This window comes from Elgaria multicarinata, chromosome 14 (genome assembly GCF_023053635.1).
Source record: "Elgaria multicarinata webbii isolate HBS135686 ecotype San Diego chromosome 14, rElgMul1.1.pri, whole genome shotgun sequence".
Lineage (NCBI taxonomy): Eukaryota > Metazoa > Chordata > Lepidosauria > Squamata > Anguidae > Elgaria > Elgaria multicarinata.
In genome coordinates this window covers 29,195,960-29,212,984 of record NC_086184.1, presented here as the reverse complement: position 1 = coordinate 29,212,984, position 17,025 = coordinate 29,195,960, and the positions used below count along the sequence as shown (strand labels likewise).

The following is a 17,025-nucleotide window of genomic DNA, read 5'->3' as shown; positions in this document are numbered from 1 at the left end:
CCCAGAAGGGAAACTTATGCAAGAGAAACACCACAGTAACTGTGAACACATAATCATTAAATTGACTCCCTTCTCTCTCTAGTATTTATTCCAAATCAAGTATTTGTCAAGCATATACTGTTCTAGATTGTGAATCACCCAAAAAATGGCAATGGAAGAGGTTTTTAGCCAACCACATTGCAAGAAACACTTCCTTTTCCTTATATGGAAAAAGAATTAGTTTGAAAGGCTCTGCTAGTCTCAATTATTTTGGCCTCTCTTCCATTATGTGTCTTTGGAAAAAGTCTTCCCCAGATATGGCTGAGTCTAGGAATGACAGGAGCATACATATGGGTAATACATACGTAAGATCTTAACCACTGTGTAGCCAGTGTAGAATGAAGGCAGGTTATACACAAAATGGGACTCTTGGGGATTTGAACTTCTTACTTCTATTGGCTGGCTCTGCCGTGTGGCTGAATTCAAGATGGCAGCAATCACTACATCCTTCTGGGCAGGAGCCCCATAGACCTATGTCAGAGCAAGCAAAAACTGGGATGTGTGTACATTGAGCTAGTCCAACATCATGGGCAGATATTATCAGCTGATCTGGCTTAGCCAGGATGTAGGAAGAAAGACCTCAGTAAAGTTCTGGAGGTCTGTTGTTGTAAGAGCCCAACAAAAGCTATAGCAAAAACAGTGCCGCACACACAAGGTTGCACAAGCAAAGGTCTCCAGAAAACCCAACACTGATGAAATTCCAGAGCTCACAGGTAATTGAATCATACAGGATAGATCTGCCACATAATTCCTGAGATTCCCTGTTGGGGGAATCATGATAGTTAAAAGCAGCTTACATTTGTAGTGGAGAAGACCAGCATAGATATCATTATGGGACCTGGGGGAGCGGTGTTTCAGGGTTTGGTTTGGTTTTAAAATAGGGGAAATATTTGCATTTCACAGAACTAGAATTCCAAAAGGTTCCTTGGAAGCCACAACAGTTGTAGGTGAGTGTTTAGAGTCCAGACACACACACCACACTGATAGTGCAGTTGGGGGGAAACGTCCATGCTAGGGAACATACTGACGGTAGTAACAATACATGGTATGACGTTTCCCAGGAAAGAAAACTTGGGATTTCCAAACGGACCTGGTTCCTTTTGCAGCTCAGGTCTTTAAGCTCAAGTTATGAGAGCAACACAATTGTCCATTGGAGGTGACAAACCGGGAAGTTACAAGTTCAGAATTACTAGAATACAGATAACATTTTCATGCTAAATATATATACATATATATTTGTCACACACACTACCATGTTAAGAGTCAAACATGGTAGTGTGGCATTCAGAACTACACTAAAAACATTGGGCCAGATGTGTTGTGGTTCTGAGGCTTCACGGAGGCTATGAGGTTAGAACCAAGGCAGGTTCAACGCATGCCTTCCATTACCATTCACCAGGAGAAATGCCAGGGTTTTGTGTTTCCTTCTGAAGAACAAAAACAGCAGCCCTCTTAGATCATTGCACTCGCTGATCTCCATGACATAAAATCCAGCTTGGCTGGCACAGCATGAGTGCTAAGGGACCATTATTTTAACAGGGCCGGAGTGATACTTGATCATGGGGGGACACGAATTCCTAGGAGCGGCTGCGAAGAAGACCAGGCCTGCCAAAACGTCATTCGGTCTGTAACCCTAGGCATCACGCTCATCTTTTCCGCGGTCTTGAGCGTTCAGTACATCCCAAGTGAAGACGGTGTCTCCTTTGGAGGCAAGAGCTAGTGTCGCAGGCTGTTCTGGGACGGCGTCATGGAAGACTTGCTTAAGGGCGTCACCACTAATCCACCACTTAAGTCCAGGCCTCGGCCTTCTTTCTCCTAGGCGGAGATAAAAAAAAGAACTTATATGAATTTATATAAATATTGTAAATAAAGCAATAAACTCCAGTTCAGTGGCATTTCTAAATAGCAGGATTTCAGACAGGAAAGGACACATGTTCATCACAAACACTGGGCTTTCATTTTCTGCAATTCTGCAGGTAAGAAATTCCACATGGAATCTGGCACCTTCTTGAGAAACAAGCAAAGATTTCACCGTCACTTGCTGAGGGTGAAGCCAGACAAGTCCGGGCAGGACTTCTAGTGACCAAGACACCGCTCGGATCTCTTTCTATCACTATTCCAAGTTTCCTAGACTCTATTGTCGGCCAGCTAACCTCCAAGACCCATGTTCTCCCCCAGCCATCTTGCCCTCTGCCACACTGGTCCTTCACCCCCACAACAATCAAGGGCATGGGTGGATCGTGCACACACACACACACACACAGTACATCTGGCGCAAGTGTGGAAGTTTTCTAATCAGGAGTACTTCTAGTTCATTCAGCTGGTATCTTTGGAATTCAGAGAACTGCCGCAGTATGGCTGTGGTCCTAGACACACCTATTTGAGAGTAAATCCCACTGCATTCAGTGAGACTGATTTCTTAGTAAACCTCTACAGCAGCCATTCTGGGAGATGCAGTCCAACACATCTGGAGCGCCCCAGGTTGAGGAAGGCTGCTCTACAGCATCAGGCTGCCTGTAATGCAAACACACTACATCACAGATGAAATCCTTAACTACTCTTGAGGAGAGGCAGCGTGGGAAGGTGGAATGCAGTAGGGTTGGCCCGTGATTTTCCCCTTACACTTTCTGGCTTTGGAAACTGACACTTTGCGGACATTTCTCTCAGCCTCTTGGCCTTTCCAAATCCTCCTTATTCAGGCAAAACATTACGACCGGTGGTTTAAGATCCACATTAATGACACTTTTTGAATGACTAAATGCAGACCTTCTGCGTGCCAATTTCACCGAACGCACATTCTGTTTGACCGCGCCCTTCCATTCTTTCCTGAATAAATCTTTCTGGAGATGTATGGGTCTTGACACATCAAAGGGGCCGTGGCTCAGTGGAAGAGCACCTGCTTTGCATGCGGAAGGTCCCAGGTTCAATCCCTGGCAGTATCTCCAGGGAGGGCTGGAAAAATTCCAGCCTGAAACCCTGTAGAGCACCTGCCAGTCAGTGCTGGCAATACTGGGCTAGATGGACCAAGGGCCTGACTCAGTATACGTTCCTAGCCCTAACTAGCTTATGCAGGCCACAAAAGTAATGGCAGATGCAAACTTCCATTGGGTGGCATTGGGCAAGTCATGTTTAGCCCCAGTTTTCCCACCTATAAAAAAAGCAGGGAAAATACCCCCACCCACTCCGGGCACTTGGGAAGAACTGGGGAGCGAGGGGAACCTTTCCTCATCTGGAATGCTAGAGTTTGGCCTGACTAGGGTTCAGGGCTACTTCATACATGAAGTTGTTTCTGCGAACGAAAAATATCACGATTGAAGCAGCCTCAAACCGTTCCTGAATTGGGGGTCCCATCTCTCACTCGCAGAATGCAAAAGCAGAGGGCAATGGCCACAGCTAAGGCATAGATTTCACCCGCTTTGCATGCAGATAAATACATAAACAAACAATTTATTGATTTGATTTTCCCTTGCCCCCCCCCTTTCCACCAAAAATGGCATCCAAGGTGCCAGGGGCTTGAGTAGGAGAGGGCTGGGAAAGGGGACCTTGACACGAGACCTTCGAAAGCCCCTGCCAGGTGGCGCAGAGCGTGGCCACGCAAGACGGACCACCTGCTCTGGGCTTCGGGGTACTTACAGCTCTGTAGTCCAGGAACATTTCTTTAAACGCCAGAAAGTCAGTAAATGTGAGAAGCATGTCAAAAATATCCCCAGCTATTTCATCCTTGTGCTGCCTGTAAGGGATGAATTTAGATCTCTCATTAACCTCAAGAGATTTTAAAGAGCTTTGAAGTAAGATGGGTTACAAAATCTAAATTGGGCGGCGGGATGTGTGTGTGTGGGATTCTACTGAAAAATATCTGAATTTTCTCTTTAACTCATCAGACTCCCTATATAAGCCCCTGACATAGAAGTAATTTGTACTGAAAACAATGGGACTCCTCTGGGATGCTCCCTGAGCACAGATGCATGTGAATAATGCCTGGGTCCAGCTCCAGCTGAGAGCCCCCTCCCTCCTGCTACCAACTGTCTCTGCAGAGGCCACCAGTGGGGGAGGAAGCAGCAGCCAGGCACCTCTCCACCGTGCCTGGGTCCAGCTCCAGCTGAGAGCCCCCTCTCTCCTGCTACCAACTGTAACTGCTGAACTTTGCAACTAAGATTGTAGTGCCTGAATTTGCTTTCCTTTCCCCCCTCCTCCTCCTCCCTCCCAATCCCCTTTCCTTTTGTGTCATGTCTTTTAGATTGTAAGCCTGTGGGCAGGGACTGTCAAGAAATACTTTTGTAAGCCGCCGTGAGAGCCTTTTTTGGCTGAATGGCGGCATAAAAATCCTTAAATAAATAAATAAAATAAATAAATAATGTAAGATACAAACCACTCACTGAACAAGTGAAAGAAGAAGGGCCAAACCCACCGAAAAAAGAAAAGAAAACGGGAAGACCTAAAACCCACACAGTTATTAATACTGTTAATTATATATACAAAGCATCCCTGAAGAAAATTCAGCTCAAAAACATGTACATGTTGGACCTTTAAATTAAATACATTTGTACTGTTGCACTGGGGTGTGTGTGATCCCCCACCCCACACAGCTTTGTAGCAAGAAGCAGGAAATTTCTGTGGCTGCACAATCTAAAAGGGGGAAACGCTTCTGCAATCACCGGCGTTCCTGTTAGCTCTACTCATGAACATCTAGTTTACCAGCAGGTTTCCGCCACATGTGCCCACGTGTAAACCAGCTCTGAGGATCCATTTGCTAGGCACCAGCATATAAATTCCACACCAGATTTCATTCCGCGATCTTCAGAATGGTCAACACTACGCAGCCCTCAAGAATAAATGTGGTGCTGGATGGACCTTGCATGGATCTCTAAAGTGGAGCTTGTATAGGCCTGGCTGGGTGAGTACAAAAGGGCCCTTCCCTCTTCAGGGAGCTGAGCTAAGAGTAAAAACACAGCTTTACCCCCGTTTGGCTCTCTACTGCTGCATGCCACAACCATTTTGGGCTCAGGGGCACGCAGAAGGTGGATCAGGATCTAGAGATTTGGGGCCCCACGATAGCCACACCCCCTTCCCCAAGCACCAATTGACTGGTGGCTTCCTGGCTTTTGTAAAGCCTCTTCCCTATTCTAAAAGGCCGAAATGCTTCTCTTAAGGCTTTAGCTCCTGGCAATAAGAGCTTTAAGTCAAACTATGCTGATATTTTAGGCATTTTAGCCGAGCCCTTTTTGCTTTTGGCCCCCGCCCACCACTGGAATGTGGCCCTCAAGATCTCCTCTGAAATGTAATTTGGCCTTTAGGCTGAAAGAGGTTCTGCACCCTTGGTCTCTGGGCGATTCGCAATAGATCGCCAAAGGTCTCTGCATTCTGGTTGTTTAGTGACAGCAATAAAAACGGTGCAGCCTTATGTACTTGTGTGATCAGACTTGGCAGCAGATCTTAAAAAAAGGTGTGCTACAACCGGAAGATGATGTTCCCAGGTATAAAGTACAAATACCTTCTCCCGCTCCACCCAAAGGTCAATGATCTTAAAGCAACTGAAGCATTAAGGAGGGTAATGAAGATGAAAGCCCAAACACAACTGAAGTATCTAGCTTACTGTAATGACAAGTTGAATGCAGACATGCTGAAACCAGGAATCCTATCCAAGAGCTTTTCTTCAATATATTTCTCAACCAAGCAGATCTAAAACAGGAAACACAGTATTATTATCTCCAACTGAAGTTGACATAAAGAAACATCTGGCTCCTATCATCTCACTGTTTGGGGAGCAAAGACAAGTGCTATACAGATGGGCGAAGCTTACTGGACTTCCAACTGCTGAACCACATTTGTGGGAGACGTTACAGGCAGCTACCGGCAGCTGTTGAATCCACCAGCTTAAAATACGTGAAATAAAGTCTCTGCCTCGAGGCAGAAATTTGTTTTTAGTTTCTGCTCATTGCCTCCAAGTTGCAAGAACCTTGCAGGCTCTTAATGTAGGAGACATTAAATGTTTTTAAAAGAGTTTTACAAGAGCCTTGTGTGGTGCAGAGCGGTAAAGCAGCAGTTTCTGCAGCTGAAACTCTCCCCACGGCCTGAGTTCGATCCCAGCGGAAGCTGGTTGCAGGCAGCCGGCTCGGGTCGACTCAGCCTTCCATCCTCCCGAGGTCGGTAAAATGAGTACCCAGCTAGCCGGGGAAAGGTAATAACGGCCGGGGAAGGCAACGGCAAACCACCCCGCTATAAGGCCTGCCAAGAAAACGTCAACGAAAGCCGGCGTCCCTCCAAGAGTCAGTAATGACTCAGTGCTTGCACAAGAGGTTCCTTTCCTTTCCTTTTACAAGGAAAGAGACTAAAGAAATTAGTAGACACCAGATTTTTAGAGTCCAATTAAACACTTGCAAGTAACCACAAGTGTTCAAAAGCCATCCAGTGTTCCCAGTTTCTGAACCAGCTCCTGTAGCTGTGTCTTTAACAGCCATTTGATCTGCAGCAATGAGAAAACTGTCAACAGTTAAGCTGCTATTAAAGAGGCAAGAGCTGGCCAGGCTGGTTGCTGCCTGCCTCCGTCCCCCAAGAATAAAAATCTATGGGCACAGAGGGGAAAGTGATGGTGTGGTCCTAAGAGGCCCATATTCCCCACCTGCTATGAAGCTTTACTAGTTGACCGACAGCATCTGCACTGAAGTCTGTGTGTGATAGAAGCCAGAACATCTTGTCAGTGCTGTGCGGCAGAAAATTCTTCAGGGCTTTTTTGTTTGTTTTGGGCAGACATTTCCCCATTTCATAAATTCATTAGTAACAATGAAAGGATGCCAAGTGCAAACACGACATTAGGAAATCCTGGCATTTTCAAAGTTATAATTAATGTTTTTCAGGCGATTAAGTATTCCAATGAAATGTATGGTGCATTAAGAGAGAAAGAAAAAACAACATGGGGTAACTTTTAAGCTTTGCTGTTAACGAAATATAAGTAAAACAATCCTGCTAAGCTAGATCACTCTTTAGGGCAGAGGAGGGCAGAGGAGGGCATCGTCTGGCATAGAAGCCCTATTGGCTATGCCGAATGAGAATTGTAGGCCAAAACATCAGGAGGGCCAGACAATGCCCACCCTAGTTCGAGGGCATCAGAAAACGTTACAATGGAAACTGAAATCATTCAGGATGCAAACTGAAATTTTACCCATCCAAACTACCCTAATTTGCATTGGAAAATTTCCCCAAAATTTATCCAGTTCAAAATTTCCCCGAAAACCCACATTATTACAACTTGCATGTTCTAGCTGCCTGTTCATCACTGAAGCTCACAGAACCCTGCTTCTCTCCAGCAATGGCAAACATTTGGATGGCAAAGTTCATCAATGTGTGTGTGGGAGAGATGATCAAACCCCCAAACATACACTTACATATTCATTAAAAATAGGAGTGTAGATTAGCTTATTTTCCTCCGTATCATCAAACTCTTGGTAGTATTTATCCATGAAGTTTCTTTGTATGAGCTGGAAGTCATCATCTGAAATCATAACACAGTTGCACTCAGTGTGGCCATTTGGCTGACAGACAGTAGCCACATTCATTGGTGTGCTGTCCTCAACTTGAAATCCAGGACAGTGTGGCCCATGTCAGCGGTGACAAGAGCACAGCTGCAACAAGCTGGGGGCACAGTCTTTGCAGCAGCCTACATTTCCCGCCAGCTAGTTGGGCCTCCTACAGAACGAGGAGTTCTTGTCACTGGCATAAACGAGGTTTCACCTCGGCAGTGGAGATGGAGAAGTAACACGAATTCCCTGGAGCATTCACTCTGCACACAATCACAATCCTTTATTCAAGATTAATTACTTGGGCATCGTTTAGCTACTGTATTCAGAGCATGGGTCTTGAGCACTTGTGCATTAAAAGGATTGCTTTGCGATCTACTGGACAGCACCTCAAACATCAACGATTTATTGAGATCTGCCTTTCCATAAAATATGCTTAATTAACAATACTGTGGGGTATCCCCAGCCATTAAAAGGAATGGCCCTATTCAGAGCACCAGCTATGCTAGTCTGGGAGCCAAAACCAGACGGGATAAGAATTTTGTAAGAATTCTGCTTCCATGTAAAAGGTAAGGAATACAAGTTCCGACTTCAGCCAGAAGTAAATGCTGAAAGTTTTACACTTTGCCATTTTCCAATGCCCAACACTTTCTTTCTTGCAGAGTATCTACTTTGTTTATTAGCTTTCTATTCCTTGTTCTGGCAGCGAAGACAATATCAGATGCACAAGTATACAAACTAACACAGAAATAAAAGTCCACCCAACAGACACAGTGAGATTATGAAATAATTCATCAAGAACTTCAAATGCATACAATTTCAACCAGCCATCTACAAACAAGAGGACAGATTGCTTGTTGCAGATCTTTGGGGGCAATATTAGCTAAAGCAGAACTTACCCATTATGATGTCTTCCAAATACCCGACAACAGCATCAAATTCAGCATCAGAAGGCGAAGAGCTAAAATAAAAGAGAAATTAGATTCAGGTTACCATGGAAGGTGACGGCATATGCATCATTGTAACATAAACTTTGCAGTTTTATAGCATACAGGAGCATTCACAAAGCACTTCACATATTTCCAGACTGCCACAGTAGACCGTTGCAGCAAACACAACAATGGATCTTGTGGCACCTTAAAGACTAAAACACTTGAATTGTTTACTGAGTTGCCAGAATATGCATCTACAGCAGACCTCACTGCTTATAATTTCTATCCTAACCATGAGTGTATACAATAGTAACTCAGGAAATACTTCATGCATCTGATGCAGTGATCTGTAGCCCACAAAAGCTTATACTATAATAAATATGTTAGTCTTTAAGGCACCACGAGACTGTTCATACATTATCCTAGTGATTCTTTCAAAAGACCTGTAAAGTAGTTCAGAATTATAATCCCCAAACCAGAGATGGGAGGCTCAGATCAAAAGAACAAGTTTACCAAAGATCATCTATAGGGCTCAATGCCCAGGTGAGATTTCATATATGACTTCCTGGTTCACGGTCGAGTCTTTGCAACTGCTCTTTCTCACTACACATCAGAGAACATATATCTTTCCCCCAGCTCCCATTACATTCGGCTTAAGGCTGTCATTTATTCACACACAACAGTTTCTAAAAGGCAAAATTATTTTACTTGACCTTTTTTTGTGACCCCACCCACACCTCAAAGCTGGACCTGAGTTCAGACTGCGACTTAGCCATAAAGGCACTAGGTCAGATTCTGGACAAGTCATGATCCTTCAGCTTCTACTCCCTTGTCATTACTTTGGAATAAGAATGAAGCGCCTAACAATGAATTGCTGTGATGAAAAATGAGGAAGAGATTGTTCCTAACCTTATTATTATTTATTGCATTTTTATACCGCTCAATAGCCGAAGCTCCCTGGGTGGTTCACAAAAACCAAAACAATTCAAAGTATAAAACAAACAGTATAAAAACATGACATAAAATACATATTAAAACGGATTAAAACATACCATACATGATTAAAACATCCTGAAAACATCCTGAAAACATTCTAAAATTTCAGTGGATAGGCCTGCCAGAATAGATCAGTCTTTATTGCTTTTTTAAATTCTAAAAGATTAAATTAATTAATCCTTACAGCCAAGAGACAAAAGAGTTTGAGAAATTATTGACATCTACTGCCATCTAGCCATATACAAGGGGGATGATAACCATCTGTCACAATCAGAAGATTTTTATATATTCATTTAAAATTATGTTTAGAATGCCCTTAGGGGTGAAACTCGCTTTCAAGGTAAAGAATATCTTTATGGCTGCAATTAAAAGTTGAGTTGGGTATTACTACTACTGAGAGTCCTTAATACTTGGACTTGAGGTTACCCAATGAAATGGACTGGAGGTTACCCAACGAAATTCAGAATAGCAGGGGGTGGGAAAAGGGGAGAAAAATGCTTAGGACAGGGGTCCCCAATGCAGCGCCTGTGGGAACTATGACGCCCAAGAAGGGGTCTTCAACATGGTACCTGCAAAACTTTAAAGTTTTTATTTTTCCAGTTTTTAAATATATGTACATGGATTTGCATATATCCATAGCAATAACGAATGAAATGCATACAACCTTCTAGCAATTTTATATATGCTTCAACAAAAGCATATTTATTAGATTGTAAGCCTATGCGGCAGGGTCTTGCTATTTACTGTGTTATCTGTACAGCACCATGTACATCGATGGTGCTATATAAATAAATAATAAATAATAATAATAAAAATGGGGACCCTTACCGTAGTAAATTAACATTAGTATTGAGACCAGAGATGTCTCTCTCACGACAGGTATCAAGTTAGAACAGCAGTTCAAAAGACTGTGTTTATTATCAGTGACTGCTGTTATGAATAGCTCTTGGTTCTCACCTGAAAGGCTACCGGAAGACTTACGGCATATGCTTTTGTGGAATAGAGCTGACTCCATCATCTAGGCTGCATGGGTTGTCTTTAAGCTGCCACAAGATGGTTGCTTTTGCTACAACAGACCCACACAACTGCTACTTTGGAAATCATCCTTATTTTGGATACATTTGAGCTTTACATAGAAGTGACACACACCTATTGAACCTCTTAGATTGCATGGCTTTTTGGCCTGACTGTTGTTATTTTTATCTATGTTCCCATGTATGCATGCATATATATTCTATTGGGGATAATATTTCATGCAACTGACAAAGTGGGCTCTAAGACTACAAAAGCTTCTGCAACAAACAATCTGTTAGCTTTTAAGATGCCAGAGGATTCCAATTTTAATATTGCAAGATTAGCTTCCTTCTCATTCTGCATGTTTTAGAAAAAGATCTTGTTTTTCAACTACTGTCCCAAACCTTCTTACAGGAGCTGATATCTGTTCCTACATATTAAAGTTTTACATCATACTGTTTTTTTACAATTCAAATGAAGTTCTGCATATTAATTTTTTAAAAATTTTCTGTGGCAATGCAGAAGTAGAAATATACTTACATAGATATTCCAAAGTTTTCTTCTTCTAAAGTCTCCATCACTGCTTTGTCACCTGTTTTACAAAGCAAACATTTAAACACTTTGATTTCTCCTTGGAATCCGAGGGCTGCATGTTGACTACCCTGACTTCATTGTAAGGGCTGATACCTATCTGGAAATAACTATATAGAAATATACAAAGTAAGCAGGGATAGGTGAGTTTAACAGGTATACATGGAAAACACACATGCTAGAAAATCAGTATAACATAAAAGCATAAATTGAACAGAAATGAGCAATGTTTTTACAGATGGGAAAAGGTTTAAATCAGTGTAACAAAAGTTTAATTAGAAAAAAGCAAGTTTCTTTTACAGGTATGCAAAAGTTTTACAGGAATCCGGTTCAGGCCTGTTTCACCATGTTTAGCTTCTTCAGAAGAGCGACCTCTTATCTGTAAGAACTGAAAAACGTACATAGTACAAAATGATATACACCCCCCACATAAAGTTACATAATTACTTGAAAACAGCATCAGATAAGTCTCAAACCGTTTCTGTTTAGGAACTCACCGCCACTAATGAACAACACCGTGGGAGTAAAGAAAAGTTGAACACCTTAGGCAGCCTCTGTTCCAGTATCTTAATTAATTCCCCTTGAAAGAAGTTTGGCTGAGAGACAAATACAGTGTTTCAGAAACATGATAAAATAAACAGCCCAACGAAAGAGTGTTAATGAATTCAAACCTGCACCTTTAAGATAGGTTTATATAAAATGACCTGAAGGGCAGGACGAACACACCTGTGTGCAGAAATTACTGCTATTGAAGCTGATTGAGTCGCCAGGAATTAATGAGGTTTGAACTCATTAATGCTCTTCTGTTGGGCTGTTTATTTTATCACGTTTCTGAAACTCTTTGCATATCTCTAAAACCTTTGCAGATCTGTAAAAAAACTTTTCTTCTAATTACGCTTTTATGTTACACTGATTTAAAGCTATGGCCATCTGCAAAAACATTGCTCATGCTTTTGTTATAATTTTCTAGCAAGTGTGTTTTCCATGTATACCTGTTCAACTCACCTTTTCCTGCTTACTTTGAATATTTCTATACAGTTATTTCATACATATTGCTTTGTCACCCATTAATATATTCTTGCACAGTTGTATACTCTTTAGCATTTATTCTTCGGTTCTTAATCAACTGGTGCCCTAGTTTTTGTATTTCTGCCCATCTGGAAATAGCATACCACCCACTCGTCTGGAAGCGCTTCTCTCTCAACCTATCTGTGGTCTCCAATGCAGCATCCACAGGCACGATTGGAGGCAGAGACATCTCTCTTGGCACCTGCAGGCTCCCTGCCCTTCTGGATTTTAACTTTATTTTATTCCATATGACTTTTTAAAATAAAACCCAGTTAACATGCTGCAAAGTGAAAGGCTCCTCTCCAGCATTATCTTTATTTGGGTTCACAGGAGTGGCTTTGTTTTGGAGTTCAGACCCTACCTCAACCTTGTACTTAGCTTCTTGGGCAAGTTAATTTTCTTTTAGTCTCACCAGTTTGCCTGTGGGGAAACGAGCATTTTGTGACTGGCTATGCCCACCCTGGGAGTGATTTTATGAATGGGCAGCCATTTTGTGAGAGTATTTATTATTTATTTTATTACATTTATATACCGCCCCACAGCCAAAGCTCTCTGGGCGGTTCACAAAAGCTAAAAACAGTAAACAGGCCTTTTCCCCCTCCTCTTCCCTCCCAATCCCCTTTCCTTTTGTGTCATGTCTTTTAGATTGTAAGCCTGTGGCAGGGACTGTCAAGAAATACTTTTGTAAGCCGCCATGAGAGCCTTTTTTGGCTGAATGGCGGCATAAAAATGCTTAAATAAATAAACAGCGTACCCGGGACACTCCCTCAAAATTCCAAATCTGCCCACCACCCAAAGAAAGGTTAAGGACAATCGATAATGGGGATTCTTTTCAATTGATTTGCTTTGATGTTTTAATTATAATTGTGTATTTTATGTTGTTCGTTACCATGAGCACTATTCCCTGTGTAATTGTCTGGCGGGGCATTCAGAACAGACAAAAGAAAATGCTTCATCACATAACAAATAAATTTACATACATTATTATTTATTCCAGAAAAAAACCCCACTTTATTATTATTTTTAAACCAAAGTAGTTCAGAAGTAGGTACAATAGAAACAATCAATAAAGCAGTGATAAAATAATAAATAACCAAGAGCAGCTGACAATCCTAGTGGTCACGAAAACACCTGGGCAAACAGATACATCTCTGGTTGCTGTGGAAACAGTCCATCACCGATTTGAACACCAATTCAAAGTGCTGGTATTGACATTTAAAGCCCTAAACGGTTTGGGGCCAGGTTATTTGAAGGAACGCCTCCTCCCATATGTACCTGCCTGGACCTTAAGTTCATCTACAGGAGCCCTTCTCCGTGAGCCCCTGCCAAAGGAAGTGAGGCAGGTGGCTACTAGGAGGAGGGCTTTCTCCGCTGTGGCACCCCGGCTGTGGAATGAGCTCCCCAGAGAGGTCTGCCTGAAGCCTACACTGTACTCCTTTCGTTGCCAGCTGAAGACCTTTTTATTCTTAGTATTTTAACACTTAATTTTAACCTAAATTTTACTGTTCTAACTCTATTTTAATCTTATATCAACTTTGCTGTGTGGTTTTATCCTGGTTGTGCTTTTTAATACTGTATTTTGTAATTGTGCTTTTAACATGTTGGTTGTTTTATTATGGTTTTAATTTTTGTGAACCGCCCTGAGAGCTTCGGCTATTGGGCGGTATAAAAATGTAATAAATAAATAAATAGAATCATCATAGAATAGCAGAGTTGGAAGGGGCCTACAAGGCCATTGAGTCCAACCCCCTGCTCAATGCAGGAATCCACCCTAAAGCATCCCTGACAGATGGTTGTCCAGCTGCCTCTTGAATGCCTCTAGTGTGGGAGAGCCTACAACCTCCCTAGGTAAATGATTCCATTGTTGTACTGCTCCTAATACTAGGAGCCTGCATAATCAGATAATTACATGTTGCGTGAAGTAGCACTTTCTTCACATGAAACATTATTTATGGAACTGTCCGCTACAGGAGATGGAAACCATCACTTGCTTAGTTGGCTTTAATATGGGATTAGCCAAAGGAGGGCAGGTCTCCCAGGGGCTCCTATCTATGATAGTTATAAGGGACCTTCAAGTCCAGAGGCAGGAGGCTACTGGATAACATCAGCTGGGAAGCGGCAGGAGCACAAACTTGCTTGTGCACCTCCTGGAAACAACCGGCCGGCTACTGCTGCGGAAGGAGTGGTGCTTGCTGAACTAGAAAGCAACCTTCCCCCAATGTGGTGTGTTCCAGATGTGTTGAACCTCAATGCCCATGATGGCTGGGAATCGTGGCAGTTGCAGTCTAACACATCTGGAGGGCTCCAGGGTGCATACTTTTACATTAACACAACACTGGTCTACGCGGACTGGCAATGGCTCTCCAGAACATTTCCAAGTCCTGCTTGGAGACAGTGGGGAGCTGAATCAGGACTATGGCATGGATGGAGAACAGTTCAACACAGACTCCCCCCTCCCCAATCTGGTGCCCTCCAGATCTGATGGATCACAACCACCAACTAATGGGAATTGCAGTCCAACTTATCCAGAGCACATTAGGTTGGAGAAGCTTGCGACAAAGGATTCGAAAAGTTTGCAGGCAACAAATTGAGCCACTGCTGTTGGATGAAACAGAACCTCCAAGTTCAGAGGTTGTCTTTCTCCAAGTATCAGATCACACAGCTTGGACTGCTTCCCACCCCTGGGAGATGAGACAGGAAACCGTGCTTTTTCACCAGCCCTGAAAACTATGTACACTTTTCCTCTTCCCTCCCCATCTCTTTCCATAAGTTGTATCTTTTTAGATTGTAAGCCTGCAGGCAGGAACTCTCTCCCCCCACCCCTGGTTTTAAGGTGCTCTTGGAGCCTTTTCTAACTGGGGAGTGGGATTAAAATGCTTTAAATAATATATTTATTTTCCTATTTATTGCATTTCTATGCCACCCAATAGATGAGTGACTTAAAGTAGAAGAGGGCTCTTGTGCCTCATGCTCTGCTTGTGGGGCTGTGCCCCAGGCCCATCTGAGTAGCCACAGCTTATTACTGTAATTAATAACTCCTTCTTTCCTTATAAAACCCTGTTGCCTCCTGCTCGTGGCTGCATGAGAGGCAGGTCATGAGGGAAGAATGTGAGGTCAACGCGTAAAGTCCGCGTGTCTTCACGGAGGGAGGGCCTTGCGGCCTGCATTGAGCAGGGGGTTGGACTCGATGGCCTTGTAGACCCCTTCAACCCTGCTATTCTATGGTTCTATGAGTAAGAGTTGGGCCTGAGCCTAAAAGGTCCTGGGGGCAGCAAAGCCAAGGCTACGTGGTAGGTGGTGGTTCCTGCTGCTGGGGGGGGGGGGTGAACCCCGTACCTGCCCTGAAAGGTGGCCTAGAAACACTCGCCTGCGCTCGTGGCCACGAGATGGAGCCTCCAGTGTCAGCAGCAGCCTATCCTTCCCTTCCCACCCCCACCCGCCGCCATTCCAAACCCACGTTGGGGACCTGCCACAGGGCCCACCCAGCAGGGCTGTTGTGATGGCAGCAAGGCACCCAGGCGTCCGGGAAGGGGGCCTCGGTCTCTGCAACCCCGCTCCTACCCGTCCTCCAGCCAGCGCCGCCACGTCGCTCGCCACCAAGACAAAGGCGGAGGCTTCGGCCTTCCCCATAGAGTCCGTTAAAAGGGCCGCGGCCTTCCTCTTCTTCCTCCCGTTGCCCAGGAAACGGCCACTTCCGGGTAACTCCGGGCGAGTTGACCAATGCGTGGCGTGGAAAGGAGCCAATCCGAGGCGGCTGGGTGGAGGCTTCTCTGGCCAATAGCAGGCGTGGAAGGAAGGAGCCAATCAGAGGAAAGAGGCGGGGCTTTCGGGGTTCTCTCTCCCCCCCTCCAGACCACGTGGAGCCGCTGAGCCAGATGTGAAGGGAGGGAGGATGGATTGATTGATTGACATTTATATACCGCCCCACAGCCGAAGCTCTCTGGGCGGTTTACAAAGCAAAAAAAAATTGCTTTATAGGTAATTCATTTTTAAAAAAGAAGAGCGAAAGGGAAATTTAAGAAACTGCGTTCAGGAGAGTGGACAGTTTCAAAGTAGCTGGACTTGGTGCTCCCGGACTTGCAGAGGAACTTCAAATGTATTGCTCCATGGCAGACTTCCCCAATCAGGTACATTCCAGGTATTTGGACTTCAACTCTCAGCAGCCCCAGCCAACATAGTCAATGGCCAGGAATTCTGGGAGTTGTAGGCCAGCGCATCTAGAATGTCCCAACTATAGGTGGGTTACTCCAGCCTTCCGCATCCTGGTGCCCTCTAAACATTTGTTGTTGTTTATTTGTTCAGTCGCTTCCGACTCTTCGTGACTTCATGGACCAGCCCACGCCAGAGCTTTCTGTTGGCTGTCGCCACCCCCAGCTCCCTCAAGGTCAAGTCTGTCACCTCCAAAATATCATCCACCCCTCTTGCCCTTGGTCGGCCCCTCTTCCTTTTGCCTTCCACTTTCCCTAGCATCAGCATCTTCTCCAGGGTGTCCTGTCTTCTCATTATATACTTCAGTTTTGCCTTTAATACCATTCCCTCAAGTGAGCAGTCTGGCTTTATTTCCTGGAGTATGGACTGGTTTGATCTTCTTGCAGTCCACGGCACTCTCAGAATTTTCCTCCAACACCCCAGTTCAAAAGCATCTATCTTCCTTCGCTCAGCTTTCCTTATGGTCCAGCTCTCGCAGCCATAGGTTATATTCCTATGCTGGCTGGAAGATCCAGGGATGTGTTGAACTACAAATGTGTACGGAAAGGAGGAGTCTGTGTTAACACTCTGCTCCCAATGCACTGTGCTACTGGTCTCTCGCTGGAGAAGTCGTGTAAAATCCATCCGTCCAATATTCTAGCAGGAAGCCCTGGATGCAACAG

At 44.0% G+C, this 17,025-nt stretch overlaps 1 protein-coding gene across 1 annotated transcript; it reads right to left on the bottom strand.

The window, feature by feature from the left end:
- Positions 1-56: 56 nt before the first annotated feature.
- Positions 57-15,846, bottom strand: ARL2BP (ADP ribosylation factor like GTPase 2 binding protein). Its single transcript, XM_063141123.1, has 7 exons — positions 15,716-15,846; positions 11,036-11,087; positions 8,453-8,514; positions 7,422-7,528; positions 5,633-5,718; positions 3,673-3,769; positions 57-1,854 (listed from the first exon to the last, which is right to left on the bottom strand). Exons 2-7 carry the CDS (start codon positions 11,071-11,073, stop codon positions 1,756-1,758), a joined length of 489 nt encoding a protein of 162 aa, XP_062997193.1. The 5' UTR covers positions 11,074-11,087; positions 15,716-15,846; the 3' UTR covers positions 57-1,755.
- Between the last annotated feature and the right edge of the window lie 1,179 nt (positions 15,847-17,025).

What these genes read in the sequence shown, in the direction of transcription:
- ARL2BP (XM_063141123.1), bottom strand. Translation starts at nt 11,073, where the DNA reads ATGGAGACTTTAGAAGAAGAAAACTTTGGAATATCTAT. An exon ending in GAAAACTTTGGAATATCTAT is followed by an intron (nt 8,515 to 11,035) that starts GTAAGTATATTT and finishes CTTTTATTTTAG; the next exon opens with CTCTTCGCCTTCTGATGCTG. An exon ending in GCATTCAACTTGTCATTACA is followed by an intron (nt 3,770 to 5,632) that starts GTAAGCTAGATA and finishes CATCCCTTACAG; the next exon opens with GCAGCACAAGGATGAAATAG.